At 54.2% G+C, this 14,909-nt stretch overlaps 1 protein-coding gene across 3 annotated transcripts; it reads left to right on the top strand.

Annotated features, from left to right (window-relative positions):
• The first annotated feature begins 488 nt into the window (after positions 1 to 488).
• LOC135892952 (cytochrome P450 2F3-like) lies at positions 489 to 11,279 on the top strand. 3 transcript variants are annotated; one of them, XM_065420727.1, is made up of 10 exons: positions 489 to 496; positions 1,925 to 2,090; positions 3,198 to 3,360; positions 4,572 to 4,721; positions 5,217 to 5,377; positions 6,722 to 6,898; positions 8,684 to 8,825; positions 9,146 to 9,333; positions 10,110 to 10,251; positions 11,098 to 11,279. In XM_065420727.1, exons 1-10 carry the CDS (start codon positions 489 to 491, stop codon positions 11,277 to 11,279), a joined length of 1,479 nt encoding a protein of 492 aa, XP_065276799.1. The 3 variants fall into 3 exon arrangements, with proteins under 3 accessions (XP_065276799.1, XP_065276798.1, XP_065276797.1); XM_065420726.1 differs by lacking the exon at positions 489 to 496 and having other exon boundaries at positions 1,914 to 2,090; XM_065420725.1 differs by lacking the exon at positions 489 to 496 and having other exon boundaries at positions 1,914 to 2,090; positions 6,692 to 6,898.
• Positions 11,280 to 14,909: the final 3,630 nt, after the last annotated feature.

Below are 14,909 nucleotides of genomic sequence, written 5' to 3'. Positions count from 1 at the left end.
TGCTATTATATGTATTACGGTAGTGCCTGGAGGACCCAGCTAAGACTGAGGTCTCATTGTGGGGTATATTGTGGCCCGTAGCCAACCCAAGGTCTCACTGACTTCCAGGTGGACTTCCCATTGGCTTCCTGATTCACTTCCTGTCGACATCCCATTGATGTCCCGTTCACTTCCTGTTGACGCCCCATTGACTCCCCATTGGCCCCATTGACTTCCTGTTGGCTCCTTATTGACTTCCTATTGCCTACATTGACTTCCTGTCAACATCCCATTGATATCCCGTTCACTTCCTGTTGATGCCCCATTGACTTCTTGTTGGCTTCTTATTGACTTCCCATTGGCTACATTGACTTCCTGTCGACATCCCATTGATTTCCCATTCACTTCCTGTTGACGCCCCATTGACTTCCCCTTGGCCCCTTTGACTTCTTGTTGACTCCCCATTGACATCCTTTTGACTCCCCACAGACTTCCCATTGACTTCACCAATGGGGGGGTCTCAGGAACCCAAACTCCACCCTGAGCCCCCACAGCGTTTGGGAGACAATTGAATATGAGCCCAATATTAAAGACTGGAGTCAGTTTTTGCTCAGTCGTTACGTTGCTGAGGCAGAACTTGGTGAAGTCAATGGGAAGTCTGTGGGGAGTCAACAGGAAGTCAAAGGGGCCAAGTGTGGGGACCAGTCGAGTTTGGGGCCCGGCCTGCGACACGCGATGCCCTGGGTGGCCCTGCTCAGGTTACCGTCTGGGGAAGGGAGAGCTTTAGGGAAGATAGACGTGTGTGCTTCTAAAATACTTTTGCTCTGAAACTTTTGGTCCCCCCGCTAAACCAAACCCCACTTTGGGTCTAAGCAAAGTTGTGCAAAGAATGGAGGTTTTTCAGCTCACTCACAGGTCAGAAAAATTGGAGAAAAAACACTTTTTTCCCTTTTAACATTTTTTAAAAATATAACTGCATGTCCTCTCCAGCCACTTGAGGGCAAGGGGAAGTTTACTCATTAACGAAAGGGAAAGGGGTGGTGTCTGGCAGTAGAATTATCCTCCTCCCTCCTATGAAATGGTTTATCAGTGAACTCCTGACACCAGGCAAATAAATGCATCAGCTGCGGTGAGATCTGACGGGTTTGGGGTTAACACTGGCTCAGGACCCAGCAGCTGTGCCTTTGGTTGTCATCTCTGCCCCAGCCTTGAATCTCTCTGTGTCCCACTTCCCCGTCTGTAAAGATCTTGTTATTTCTTTCACCAGACCGCGCCTCACGCTGGGTTTTATTATTATTTTTTAATTACAATAGCGCCTAAGGACTCCAACCGAGTTCAAGACGCCATTTAGCTACAGCCAGACTCCAACCTAAAGAGATTTCATTCTGAACAGACAAACGAGGGAGCCTATGCTCTCCATTTTACAGCTGGGGAAACTGAGGCACAGAGCGAGCCAGTGATGCACCGAAGGAGTTGGTGGTAGTTGGTCCTCCCATAGTGAATAAACGGCGCCTGTGGCGGAATTCCTTATTGGTGAATAACTCCCCAGCCCGTGGACACCCACCATATAAACACACGTCAGCCCATGCTGAGTCCTTCCCTCGCCCAGAGCCGAGATGAACGAGTCCACCATGGAGAGGACACGGCGGGTCTTGCTCCTTCGGCTCAGTCAGTGGAGGCTTGCGAGCGAGGTTGTGGGTTCAAGCCCCCGCTGTGGAGCTGTCCCAGGTGGTCACCATGGATGGCACAAGGGGCCCCAGGGGAAAATTCCAAATTTCGCCATCCAGCAGAGTTTGCAATTATTTACCCGGAGCTGTGATGCAAAGAGGGGCGTTATCAGCAAGGCCCCGGGGGGGGGCTATATAGACAACGCTCTGCCAGCATCACCCAAGGTCTAACGCGAAGAGCAGCAGAGCAGAAAGGCCGGCTCCAGGATGGATTTCAGTGGGACCCTCAGCATCCTCCTGGCGATATGCGTCATGTGCTTGTTACTCCTCTCGACCCGGAAGAAGAAAACCTGGAGCAACCTGCCGCCGGGGCCCACCCCCATCCCGTTCCTGGGGAACATGCTGCAGGTGGAGGTGAAGGAGTTGATAAAGTCTCTGCGGAAGGTGAGTTGTGCCTCGGTTTGCTCGTTATTATGGTTCGAGTGGGCAGGAAAGTTTTCCGTCAGAAACGTGGCTTTTCATAGAGTCATAGGAATGGGCGGCCGGACGCAACCTCAGGCGGGCGTCTAGGTCCAGAGCCTCACAGGCATTTGGGGGCCGAACGCTCGTGGAGTTCAGCGAAACAAAAACTGTTTGTCACTTTGGAAATTTGTCTCAAAAACGGAATTCTCTTTGTCACGCGGCTCGAATTATTATTAGTATCACAGGAGAACCCGGGAGCCTAGACTCTGAGAATGCCCCACCCTGCTCCACCCACTAGACCCCACTCCCCTCCCAGAGCCGGGGAGAGAACCCAGGAGTCCTGGCTCCCAGCCCCCCTGCTCTAACCACTAGCCCCCACTCCCCTCTCAGAGCCGGGGATAGAACCCAGGAGTCCTGACTCCCAGCCCCCCCTGCTCTAACCACCAGACCCCACTCCCCTCCCAGAGCCGGGGATAGAACCCAGGAGTCCTGGCTCCCAGCCCCCCGCTCTAACCACCAGACCCCACTCCCCTCCCAGAACTGGGGACAGAACCCAGGAGTCCTGGGCTCCCAGCCCCCCTGCTCTAACCACTAGCCCCCACTCCCCTCTCAGAGCCGGGGATAGAACCCAGGAGTCCTGACTCCCAGCCCCCCCTGCTCTAACCACCAGACCCCACTCCCCTCCCAGAACTGGGGACAGAACCCATGAGTCCTGGCTCCCAGCCACACAGCTATCCAAGTACTGCACAGATACAGCATCTAGGGTGACCAGATGAGAGGAAGAAAATATCGGGACACATGGCGGAGGGGGGTCCGCCAGCAGAGGAAAAAAAAAAAAAAGCCGAATGCTGCCGGCGTCTGGTCACCCTAACAGCTTCAGAGGCAGGCCCTGCTCCCAGCGAGTTCACAGTCGGATCAGACAAAGGGTAGGAGGAGAAGCAGAAGGGGGAAATGACTCGTTGAAGGTCGGACAGCACGTAAGTGGCAGAGTTAAGGCAAGAACCCAGGTGTCCTGACTCCCAGCCGCGCGCCCTGAGCACTGACCCTTGCAGCTGGGGGTTAACAGCCGCCTTCCTTTATTCCTTCCAGCTCAGCGAAACCTACGGCCCAATCTACACCTTTTACCTGGGCTCCCGGCCCTGCGTGGTGCTCTCTGGGTACAAGGTGCTGAAGGAAGCCCTGATCGATAAGGCCGAGGAGTTCAGCGGCAGGGGAGACTTCCCGGCAGTGCAGATGTGGAGTCACGGGAACGGTGAGGCGCAGACGGACGCACACACGGCTCAGTCTCCTGGCCCCCTGGCTGTATTGCAGGGTCTGGAATCGTACCGCGGACGGGTGTGAAACCCCGGGGCAGCGATCATGGTCGATTCCCGTCCATTTCCCCTTCCTGGGAGAGACCTCGCTCATTAGTGCTTAGAGCGGGGGAGACCGGGAGTCAGGACGCCTGGGTTCTCTCCCCAGGTCAGGAAGGGGAGTGGTGTCCAGTGAGTTGGAGCCGGGAGCCAGGACTCCTGGGTTCTCTCCCCAGGTCACGGAAAGGAGTGGTGTCTAGTGTGTAAGAATGGCCAGGCTAGGTCAGACCAATGCTCCGTCTAGTCCAGTATCCTGTCTTTGACAGCCGCTGGTGCCAGCTGCTTCAGAGGGAATGAACAGAACAGGGCAGTTATCGAGTGACCCATCCCCTGGCGTCCACTCCCAGCTTCTGGCAGTCAGCGGTTTAGGGCCACCCAGAGCATGGGGTTGTGTCCCTGACCACCTTGGCTAATAGCTGTTGATGGATCTATCCTCCAGGAACTGATCCAGTTCTTTTTTTGAGCCCAGTTATACGTCACAACATCCCCTGGCAAGGAGTTCCACAGGTTGTCTGTGTTGGGTGCAGAAGTCCTTCCTTTTGTTTGTTTTAAACCTGATGATTATTAATTATTTCACCCCCAGTTCTTGTTATGAGAAGGAGTAAATAACACGTCCCTATTCACTTTCTCCACACCCGTCATGATTTTATAGCCCTCTATCATATCCCCCCTTAGTTGTCTCTTTTCCAAGCTGAACAGTCCCGGTCTGATTCATCTCTCCTCATACGGCAGCCGTTCCATGCCCCTAAGAATTTCTATTGCCCTTCTCTGAACCTTTTCCAATTCCAATAGCTCTTTTTGGAGATGGGACAACCACATCTGCACGCAGTATTCAAGCTGTGGACATACCATGGATTTATATAGAGGCAACATGATATTTTCTGTCCTATTATCTCTCCCTTTCTTGATGTTTCCCAGCATTCTGTTTGCCTTTTTGACGCCGCTGCACATCGAGTGGATGTTTTCAGAGAACTCTCCACAGTGCCGCCAAGATCTCTGTCTTGCGCGGTAACACCCACTGAGACCCAATCGTTGTGTATGGAGAGCTGGGATCACGTTGTCCACTGTGTGTTACTTTTGCAATGATCAGCATTGAATTTCCTTTGCACAGGGATTGTCTATGGCACCGGGGAGCGGTGGCGGCAGCTGCGCCGATTTGCCATCACCACCTTCAAGAACTTTGGCATGGGGAAGCGGAGCATGGAGGAGCGGATCAAGGAGGAGGCCCAGTACCTGGTGTCCGAGTTCCGGAAAACAGAAGGTTCGGCTCCGTTCACGGATGAGCCGGGGGGGAGGGTCAGTGACCAGGATATCCAGAGATCCAGGATCCAAACATTGCGTCCTGATCCGAACACTGGGGCTCTGCCTCCAGTCTGCACAAACCCAATTAGGTTCTTTGGCGGGGGGGGAGCCAGGACGCCTGGGTTCTATCCCGGCTTTGGGAGGGGCGTGGGGTCTAGTGGTTAGAGCAGGGGGAGGTGCCTAGGACTCCTGAGTTCTGTGTCTGGGTACAGCTTGTCATCTACTGGGTCGAGCAGGGAGTCGGGAACGCCGGATTCCATTCCACTGATTCTGTGACCTGGGCTGGGTCAGTGCCCCGCTCTGTGCCTCAGTTTCCCCCATCTGACAGGCAGTGAGAACACCTTCTTGCCAGGGAAAAGTGCGGCTAAATTAATTTACGGTGCTTTGAGATCCCTGGAGACGGCTGAGGCCACAAGGCCTGGGATTAACAGCAGGCCCTCGCTCTCCCCTCTAGGCAAACCCTTTGACCCCACCTTCTTTCTGAGCTGTGCTGGCTCCAACATCATCTGCACCCTGGTCTTCGGGGAGCGTTTCGAATACACCGACGAGAAGTTCCTCACCCTGCTCAACTTGATCAACAGCAACTGGAAACTCATGAGCTCCACCTGGGGGCAGGTGAGAGAGGATTTGGAACGGGGGGGGCCTCCTCTCCTAGACCACCATACAGCCCTATTACACCATATTGCATCTGAAGAAGTGAGGTTTTTACCCACGAAAGCTTATGCCCAAATAAATCTGTTAGTCTTTAAGGTGCCACCCGACTCCTTGTTGTTTTTGTAGATACAGACTAACATGGCTACCCCCTGATACTTGACATACAGCCCTGAGAACCTCACTTGACAATTCCTGCATCCAGCCCATATCTGATGGGTGAGCTAGCCCGTGTCTTTCAGGGTTGCCATGACAGAGACACCAGCCCATCCCCAGGGCTAATCGCCCTCACAATTAAATGTTTGCTCTTTATTTCCTGTCTGAATTTCTCTGCCTTCAGCCCCCAGCCTTTAGATCTCACTCGGCCTTTGTTGCTAGATTAGAGACCCCTCGGCTGTCCGAAATCTCCTCCCCCTGGAGGTACGTATGTGTCACGGAGTATGGGGGGACTCAGGGCCCTGCACCCCCGGCGTCCTGCGATTCACCATGACTCTCAGCCAGCCAGTAAAGCAGAAGGTTTATTTAGACGACGGGAATACAGTCCGAGACAGGTCTTGCAGGCACAGACAACAGGATACCCCTCAGTTAGGTCCATCTTGGGGTCCTTGGGCACCCCAGCCCCCCTGGGAGGTCAGAGCCCCGTCTGCCTCCCAGCCATGGTCACTAGCCAGCTCCTCAGACTCTGCCTTCAGCGACCCCTCCCACAGCCTTTGTTCAGTTTCCCGGGCAAAGGTGTCACCTCGCCCCAGCCCCCTCCTGGGTTCTCAGGTTACAGGCTCAGGTATTTCCCTTCAGTCATTCTCCCATCCCCCAATGGAGACCATCCTAGCCACACTCCCCTGTCAGCACTTACAGATCACAGTAAGAACAGTCCCAGTTCGTCACAGTATGGACCGTGCTTCTTGGAGAAGCTAAACAGACATGGCACTGCCTCTTGCTACGAGGCAGGTTTTCCAGACCGCCCGCGAGTCATCTTCCTCTGAACCCCTCTTCAATTTCTCAACGTCTTGTTTGCAGGGCGGAGCCCAGGCTGGATACAGGATTCCAGTCTCATTCATGCCCCATAGCATGGTCGCACGACCACCCTACCCCTACTCTGCTTCTCCAGCCAGCGGCCCCAGCCCATTCTGCCCAGAAGCCCTTCATCAAGATTTGGCCAGACCAGCCATGATCATGAGTCCTCAAGCCGAGGGCCGGTCTGAGATCTACACACCGCTGCTGTCCCTAGAGGGGAACACGGTCCCTGGCTGTGTCCCGGGAGAACAGAGCCCCTAACAGTTCTATCCCCTCCCCCCGGCTTCTTTCCAGTTGCTGTTCACGTTCCCCAAGATCATGAGACACGTCCCCGGGCCCCACCGGCAAATCTACAAGAACTACCTGAAGCTGGCCGCTTTCGTTGGCGAGCAGCTGAAGCTGCATAAAGAGCTCCTGGATCCCAACAACCCGCGGGATTTCATCGACTGCTTCCTCATCAAAATCCAGCAGGTAGCCCGTCCTGGCCAGCAGGAGAGCCCCCCGAGCTGGCCACAGCCCGAACAATAGCAAAAAGGGTGCTGCTCACAGAAAACTAGCGACTGCTGGTTTTTGTGCGGCTAAATTAATTTACGGATCAAGGAGGATGCCCCAAAGCCCGGCATCCCCTTGAACCCGGCCCCAAAGCCCAGAATTCCACCGCTTGAGCGCCGGGGGCAATCCCATTCTTTGGCGGCAGTAGTAAGCTGTTACCCTCTCGCTGGATCAGCCAAAAGAGGGTGCCAGGATGCATTTTCCCCCAGGGGCAAAAATCTGTCTGGGGATTGGTCCTGCTTTGAGCAGGGGGTTGGACTAGATACCGCCTGAGGTCCCTTCCAACCCTGATCTTCTATGATTTCACGTGGGTTGGATTTGAAGTAGAGGCGGGTGAATTTCATAGCAGGGGACTTAGGTTCCTAATTGTTCCTTCTAGTTCTACGTTCCTAATTTAGTGGAGTCGCAGGGGGACATGAGTTATGAAGCTCCCACACTATTTTTTGGATGGGCTGGGTGGGGGATTAAAAATTGGGGTTTGCTGGCCCTTTCCCCCTTCATTTGAAAGAATTGGTAGATTTAAAAAGGGATTGGGGGTGGGGGGTGAGGAAAGAGACAATCTCCATGCACACGGGGGATGGAAGCAGACTGCACAGAATTGTCTGAGTTGGAATCTGACAAGTCGCTGTGGTCGCAAAATACTTGCAAGAAAACACCAGTTGATCTTTCACAAGCACAAGCCATGAAGAGCAGAGCTGACGGTTGGTTCAGGGCCCGAACCAAGAAAAAAAATTTGATTTGGTTCAAACCAAAACTGGATTTTTTAAAAATTGTTCTTGCTGAAACAAAAAAAAATTTGTTTCGGGTCAAACTGAATGTTTCATTCAACCCCAAACCATTTTTATTACTATTTTTTTCATGTAGTTTCAGGACATTTTCAGGTGTCTTTGTCTTTTCTTTTTTTTTCAATGAAACTCCATTTTGAAATGAAAAATCGAAGTGAGCCATTCTGAACTAGCTGAAATGAACCGTTTCAACATTTTCTGAAAAAAAAAATCTTATTGTTTTTGGCCGAAACTATTTGCTGGATTCAACCTAAATTTGCAAACAGTTCTGGTGCCCCGAAAAGGCACTATTTGCCGGGGGTGGGAGGTGGGGGGGGGGAATTGTCCATCTCTAGTCAAGAGGCCCTCGATTTTACAACTGATCCATCAACAGCACCGCTGAGCAGGTCAGCTGTGATGCAGAGGGAGAGCTCCTCCTGCCAAGCCGATCACACGCCAGAACCCAGATCTCCAGGCCCCACAACCAGCCCCACTTCGCTTAGGAGCATCACACAGAGCTGGGCGAGAAACAGATTTTTCTGTTTCTTGGCAATTTTGAAAGAAATCATGAGGAAAAGAATTGAAACTTCTTACCAAATCGAAAAGTCGGGAACATTTTCCTTTCATTTGGATTTTGACCATCAAACACTTTACATGTTTTTTCCTTCCTAAAATTAAAGGACATGTTGAAACAAAGTCGTTTCAAACCAAAACGAACGAAACATTGCGACTTTCCCCCTCCAATGTTCTTTTAACGCCCAACGTGGCGAAATCGGTGCAAAGTGGCCGGGTGCTTCCGTGCGGCCTGTTTGCCGAATAAAAGTTGCAGCTGAAAAGTTTCACCTAACTGTAGGAAATCTCACCCCAGAAAGAATCCTAGTACGTGGCGGTGTCACACACACACACACTCACTAAACATTCTCGCACCCTTCCTCGGCAGGAAAAGCACAACCCCAACACACACTTTAACGACGAGACGATGTCGAAAACCACCGTGAACCTGTTCTTCGCCGGGACGGAGACCGTCAGCTCCACCTTGAGATACGGGCTCCGTATCTTACTGCGACACCCTGAGATAGAAGGTAGCCCCGGGGCAGGGGGGTGAAGAATTCCCAGAGGCCGGGAGTATCCCAACGTAGGCGGGGGGCAGACGGGGGCAGGAGGGGTTCACGTTCGTAACTCACCCCAAGAGGGTTGCTGGTCAAATGTCCCCAGCCCGAGCTCCGGGGGAGTCAATGGGGCGGATCTGAGCTGGCGTCCAGGGGAGGCCGGGTTCCCCCGCTGACGTCTCTGCAGGCTGCAGTGAAGTGATGTGGATCGACACCAGTGAGGCTCCTGGCCCTGGGGGCTTTATGGCGGGTGCCGTCCCTGCGCCAGACTGACCCTGCCCCCTTCTCTCCAGAGAAGCTGCACGAGGAGATCGACCGGGTGATCGGCCCCCACCGCAGCCCCTCCATGGAGGACCGGAGCCGGATGCCCTACACCGACGCCGTCATTCACGAGATCCAGCGCTTCGCGGACATCGTCCCCATGGGCGTGCCCCACACCGTCACCCGGGACATTCAGTTCCGCGGCTACACGCTGCCCAAGGTAGGTGGGCCCCACGCAGGAGCCCAGGGGCTGCTCTGAGTTACGCTGGGGAAGGATGGCTGCACGGGCTGAAATCACCGACTGGGAGGGCACGCAGCCCCATCCCTTCCCCCAACCACACCTCTTTCACTAGCCACGCCCCTTCTCCAACCACGCCCCTTTTCACTAGCCATGCCCCTTCTCCAACCACGCCCCGTTTCATTAACCACGCCCCCTTCTCCAACCACACCCCTTCCCTCACTCATCACACCCCCTTCTTCAACCACACCCCTTTTAACTAGCCACGCCACGCCCCCCAACCGCAGCCCTTTTCAGTAGCCACGCCCCCTTCTTCACCCACACCCCCTTTTCATTAGCCATGCCCCCTTTTCCAACCACGCCCCTTTCACTAGCCACGCCCCCTTCTCCAATCACACCCCCTTTCACTAGTCACGCCCCCTTCTCCAATCACACCCCCTTTCGCTAGCCACGCCCCCTACCCCAACCACGCCCCTTTCACTAGCCACGCCCCCTTTCAGTGCCCCACCTGCAGTAGGCTTGGTGGCAGGGCTCAGCCTGCAGGATGCGCCGTGTCCTGAAGCGAGCCGACCTGGGGCGGTGAAGCCAGCCCCACAGGGCACGTGGCCATCTCCAAGCCCTCGTCCCAGCCTAGAGTGATCAGATGACAAGTGTGAAAAGTCAGGTGTGGGGGAGGGGAGATAGTTGCCTCTACAAGACAAAGCCCCTAATATCGGGATGTCTGGGTCTCATGGCTGCACCCCCTGCTGGCTCCACAGGACTTGAACATCATCCCGCTGCTGTGCACGGCCCAGGCCGACCCCACCCAGTTCAAGAACCCCACCTGCTTCGACCCCTCCCACTTCCTGGACGAGAACGGGCGCTTCCGGAGAAACGACGCCTTCATGGCCTTCTCGGCAGGTAGCGCCGCTGGGGCAGAGCCAGGCGGGGGCGCCGCCAGGACTCTGCAGAGCAGGAGCCTCTCCCATTGCTTTGGGCAGAGTGCGGCCCCCAGCCCGGACTCCTGGGTTCTCTCCCCGGCTCTGGGAGGGGAGAGGGGTCTAGTGGTTAGAGCAGGGGGGGCTGGGAGCCCGGACTCCTGGGTTCTCTCCCCGGCTCTGGGAGGGGAGTGGGGTCTAGTGGTTAGAGCAGGGGGGGCTGGGAGCCCGGACTCCTGGGTTCTCTCCCCGGCTCTGGGAGGGGAGTGGGGTCTGGTGGTTAGAGCGGGGGGGGGGGCTGGGAGCTAGGACTCCTGGGTTCTCTCCCCGGCTCTGGGAGGGGAGAGGGGTCTAGTGGTTAGAGCAGAGGGGCTGGGAGCCAGGACTCCTGGGTTCTCTCCCCAGCTCTGGGTGGGGAGTGGGGTCTAGTGGTTAGAGCAGAGGGGGCTGGGAGCCCGGACTCCTGGGTTCTCTCCCCAGTTCCACCTGTGACTCTGTTCACCAGTAGAAAACAGCGCCTTTCCCATAGCTCTGAGGAGCAGCCTCCTGTCACCACGCGGGATCTTGCCCCCCCGCTAACTGATGCCGGCGTCGCCCTGGCAACTCCCAGGGACTCGCCGCAACTCGACGCTGGCAGGGCCCCACCCTGCAGCACCCCCCGAACATTTCCCCATGATACCCCCCCCGGGCCAGCTCCCCTGCACGGACACTCCCCCGGGGCAGGGCTCGCAGCTGTCGCTGAGCGGCGGGGAGGCGGGCAGCTGGGGCTGGGGCGAGGCCGGGCAGGCCGGCTCCGTTTCCCCAGCGCCTCGGCCTCTCTCCCTTGCAGGGAAGCGGGTCTGCTTGGGCGAGAGCTTGGCCCTCATGGAGCTGTTCATCTTCCTCACCGCCATCCTGCAGAACTTCACCCTCCGGACCCTGGTGGCACCCGCCGAGATCGACATCACGCCCGAGTCCAGCGGCCTGGGGAGCATCCCGCGGCCCTACCAGTTCTGCCTCCTTCCCCGCTGAGCCCTGCCTCCCAGCCCCCCCCAGCTGCTGCCCCCCTTCGCTCCCCAATAAAGGGACCTACCTTTGGCCAGCTCACGTCCCACTCGGTGGGTTTTCCTGAAGGGCTGTGCAGGGAAAAGCCCCACAACGCCCAACGTCAGCCAGGCTCAGCGAGGCCACAGGAGCGGTCTTGCACCCCCAACTCTGAAACCGTCCCTTGGGGGATCCCCCTTCGGTGCCAGCCCCCCCTGCTTCCCGCCATGAGCTCTGCCCAGCGAGTCCAACTGCGCTAGACTCCCGGGCTGAGATTTGTCCGCTCGTCTGGGAGCGACACCAGCTCCCCGAGCGTCCGCAGTGAGGCCCAGCCGCCTTTTCAAAGCAGACGCGGGTCTAGTAGTCACCTGGGACGTCGCACAGAGCTTTTCAAACCTTTGGCAGGGTGAAGCTTTTTGCACTGCCTGTGTTCTGGGCCCCGTGTATCTCAGAGCAGCCTTGGGGCTGCTCTAACTAGAGATGGACTTTTCCCCCCCCACTCCCCTGGTGAAAATTTGACAAGGGGAGGGGCGGGTGTGAAATGTGTCATCCAAATTTTCCCACAGAAAAGTGTGATTTTGGGGAGGAGGGGATCAAAACCAGAAATATATTGAGTCAGGAGTGCCTCATGGGACTTGTAGTTCAGGTGGCTCATGGGCCCCATCTCCTCCATAGGCCAGCCTCCCCAGGAGGACTACATTTCCCATGATGCACCCTGGTGTTCCCCTATGTTGAGAAGGAAAAGTTTCAGCCAGTCCAGGTTCTAACTCATGTTCTGCTGCCCACCAGCCCTTGGGGAAGCGGTGAATAGATATAGGGCTGTATGCAGCCCCCTACACCAGGGGATGGGAGAAGACACATGGACCAGCCCCACACAAGAAGGGAGTCCTATGGGGCCATCTCTGCCCACCCTGGCACCCCCTGGGTGTGCGGTGGGAAGCTGACCTCTCAAGGGCTTTGGGCTTCCGGCCGAGGCTCCAGTGAGCAGAGCTGGGTGGGACTTTTTCGACAAATTGTTTTTTTCCCCCATTGAAAAATGCCGATTGGTCCAAACAATTGGTAAGGCAGGGTCGGGTTTGACGGATTTCCTGACTCAAATAAAAGTGTCAGGGTTGGGGGGGTGGGGAGGATTTTGAGCTCGGCTAAACATTTTGACATTGTCTATGGGAACCAGCCCGGGTTTCCTGGTTTCCTTTCCAAATTGAAGCAGATTAGACCCAAAAAACAAAGAAGTCCAAGTGTTTTGAAATGATTAAACGGGTTTGATCAGCCCAAAACAACACACAAAAGTCAGCAGGTTTGGGGGGGGGGTTGTTTGGTTTTTTCAGTTTGCAAATATTTGTTTGAGATTTCGACTTTTCATCCTGATTTGAGGGGGCGGGGGAGGGAGATTTCAAACTCTCAAAAATATTCGTTGAGGAGAAAATTATGTCCTGCCCAATTCGCCCCACACAACCTGGGCACGTTGATCCCAGCTTCAGCCCCACCGGACATTAGTGAGGCCAGGAGGTCGGCCAGATTTGTTTTTAATAGAGGAGTTAGACTGTCCTGGCAATAAGAACATCTGTCATTAGCCTTCCTTTATAAAAAGTATGATGTTATTCTACAGACATGGATTCTAGTCCTAGCTCTGCTGGCTGGGACAAATCATTTCACTGTTCTGTGACTCAGTTTCCCCATCCCAGCCTCCTTTGTCAAAGATGTTGAGAGCTACGGATGAAAAGAACTAGGTTATTATTATTATTCCAGCAATGGTCTAGAAGAGTACAGCGTCCTATCATGTCACCTGTTTCCCTCAACAGTATCCTGCAGCCGTGAGTTCCACCGATTAACTTTACAATGAGTATAAAAAAAGATGTCATTTGTCTGCTATTGTGATTCACAAATATGAGCCTATCTGACTCAGTAACATCCTCTGGCTTCGCATCCCATAGCACATCTTCATTAATCAACCAGGTTCACTATACAGTGAATGAATCCTATTTTTTAAAACATGGGACCACTCTACCAGCATCACTCGGAGGTGCATGATTCAATCTGCCACCTTGCAGAAGCCGATCGGTTATATTTGCCCCCATGGTGACCTGTCTTCCCCCCGCTTAAATCAATGAGCCTGCAATTCTGCAGCACAGGTGATGGAGAAAAACGACCTGGCGTTATAAAATGAGTTTTATTGAGCTAGGCACACAGTACACAGCTTACATAATGTTCACCCACAGCCCGCACAAGCCAGCCAGCAGGACAAAGGAGCAAAAGAGGCAAACAGACCTAAGCGGTTTTAAGAGGGAGCCAGCCAAGACGTTGAGTAATGTTTGAAAAGGGCCGGGTATACATCGGCATTTTGTCTGTATCGCAGGGGTCACGCAACAGCTTAACGAAGCATAGGTGTGTAATTACACAATTCCTTATATAATTGTCTCTTTGCAATAGCGGAGCTAATTATTCATATCCTACGCATGGAGCATATGTTTTGTTATGGGCGGCAGTGTTGCCTAGTGGATAAAGCATTGACGTGGGATTCAAGAGACCTGGGTTTTAACCCCAGTTCTTCCCCTGGCTTCCCGGGTGACCGTGGGCAGTCGCTTCTCTCCCCCACTTCTTTGCCTCAGTTTCCCCATCTATTTAACAGGGATAATGCGATTGACCGACCTCCATTGTAAAGTGTGTTGAGATCTATTGATCAAACGCACTATATAAACGCTAGGTCTATTGATTATTATTGGACATTTATAGCGTGCGAACACCGACAAGCCAACCCAGTTGGACTCCACTGCGCTTAAAAACACTAGACCCTAGGAAAAGAGGTGGAGTTGAGGTCAGGCTCAGTTAGCTCCTGGGAGCTACGCCCCACCTGCCACTCAATTTTTTTCCAGTCGTGCTAAACTCAAAGGGTTCAAACAGCATGACGCTGGTACCATAAAACCAAACAAACAAATTGCAAGATTGGCTTAACAGAAATTATGAGCTTTGTGTATAGAATATATTTTGGATTCTGGTTTTGCAGGTCACATTTTCTCTGCCACCGTGAAGACTAGAAACATGCTTTAAAAAACCCAAACCAAAACAAAAGCTGAGCTCACAGAATCCCATGACTCAGGCGACTGGTGATTTAAGATGGCACACGCCTCCCTGTGAAACCCCCGAGGATTGCCGACATTGAGCGGCTGTGAACCAGAGTCAGTGGAGTCACTCTGGTTCACACCCGCCAGGGATCTGGCCCCGGGTCCCTTAACCTCTGAAGTCTATGTTTTTCAGAGTAACTGACAAAGCACCAGCGCCCGAGACACTTTAAAGAGACTTTTTGGAAAGTGCAGCACGTCCACCTTATGAAAATCCGGGCCCTTTAAGTGGTCTCGAGTTGGCCCTTAAATGAACACGTGATTTTCTCTGCCAGGAGTCTGATCTGCGATGGCCCCAGCTCTCTCAGTGGGAGCTGAAAACGCCCATCATCCCAAAAACAGTCTTTCACCAACCTAAGCGCTCCTGAGATGAGTTCACAGCAGGAGGGAAGGTGTTACAGACACAGCCCCTTTCGTCAGCTTACCCGTGGGCTGGCTGGCAGGGTGGGAGGTATTTAAACCTTCTCCCACAGAGGCCTGGTGAGGAAAAATAAACAGC

This window comes from Emys orbicularis, chromosome 21 (assembly GCF_028017835.1).
Source record: "Emys orbicularis isolate rEmyOrb1 chromosome 21, rEmyOrb1.hap1, whole genome shotgun sequence".
NCBI lineage: Eukaryota > Metazoa > Chordata > Testudines > Emydidae > Emys > Emys orbicularis.
Note: the sequence above shows the minus strand (reverse complement) of the source record. Positions and strands in the feature narration are given on the sequence as shown.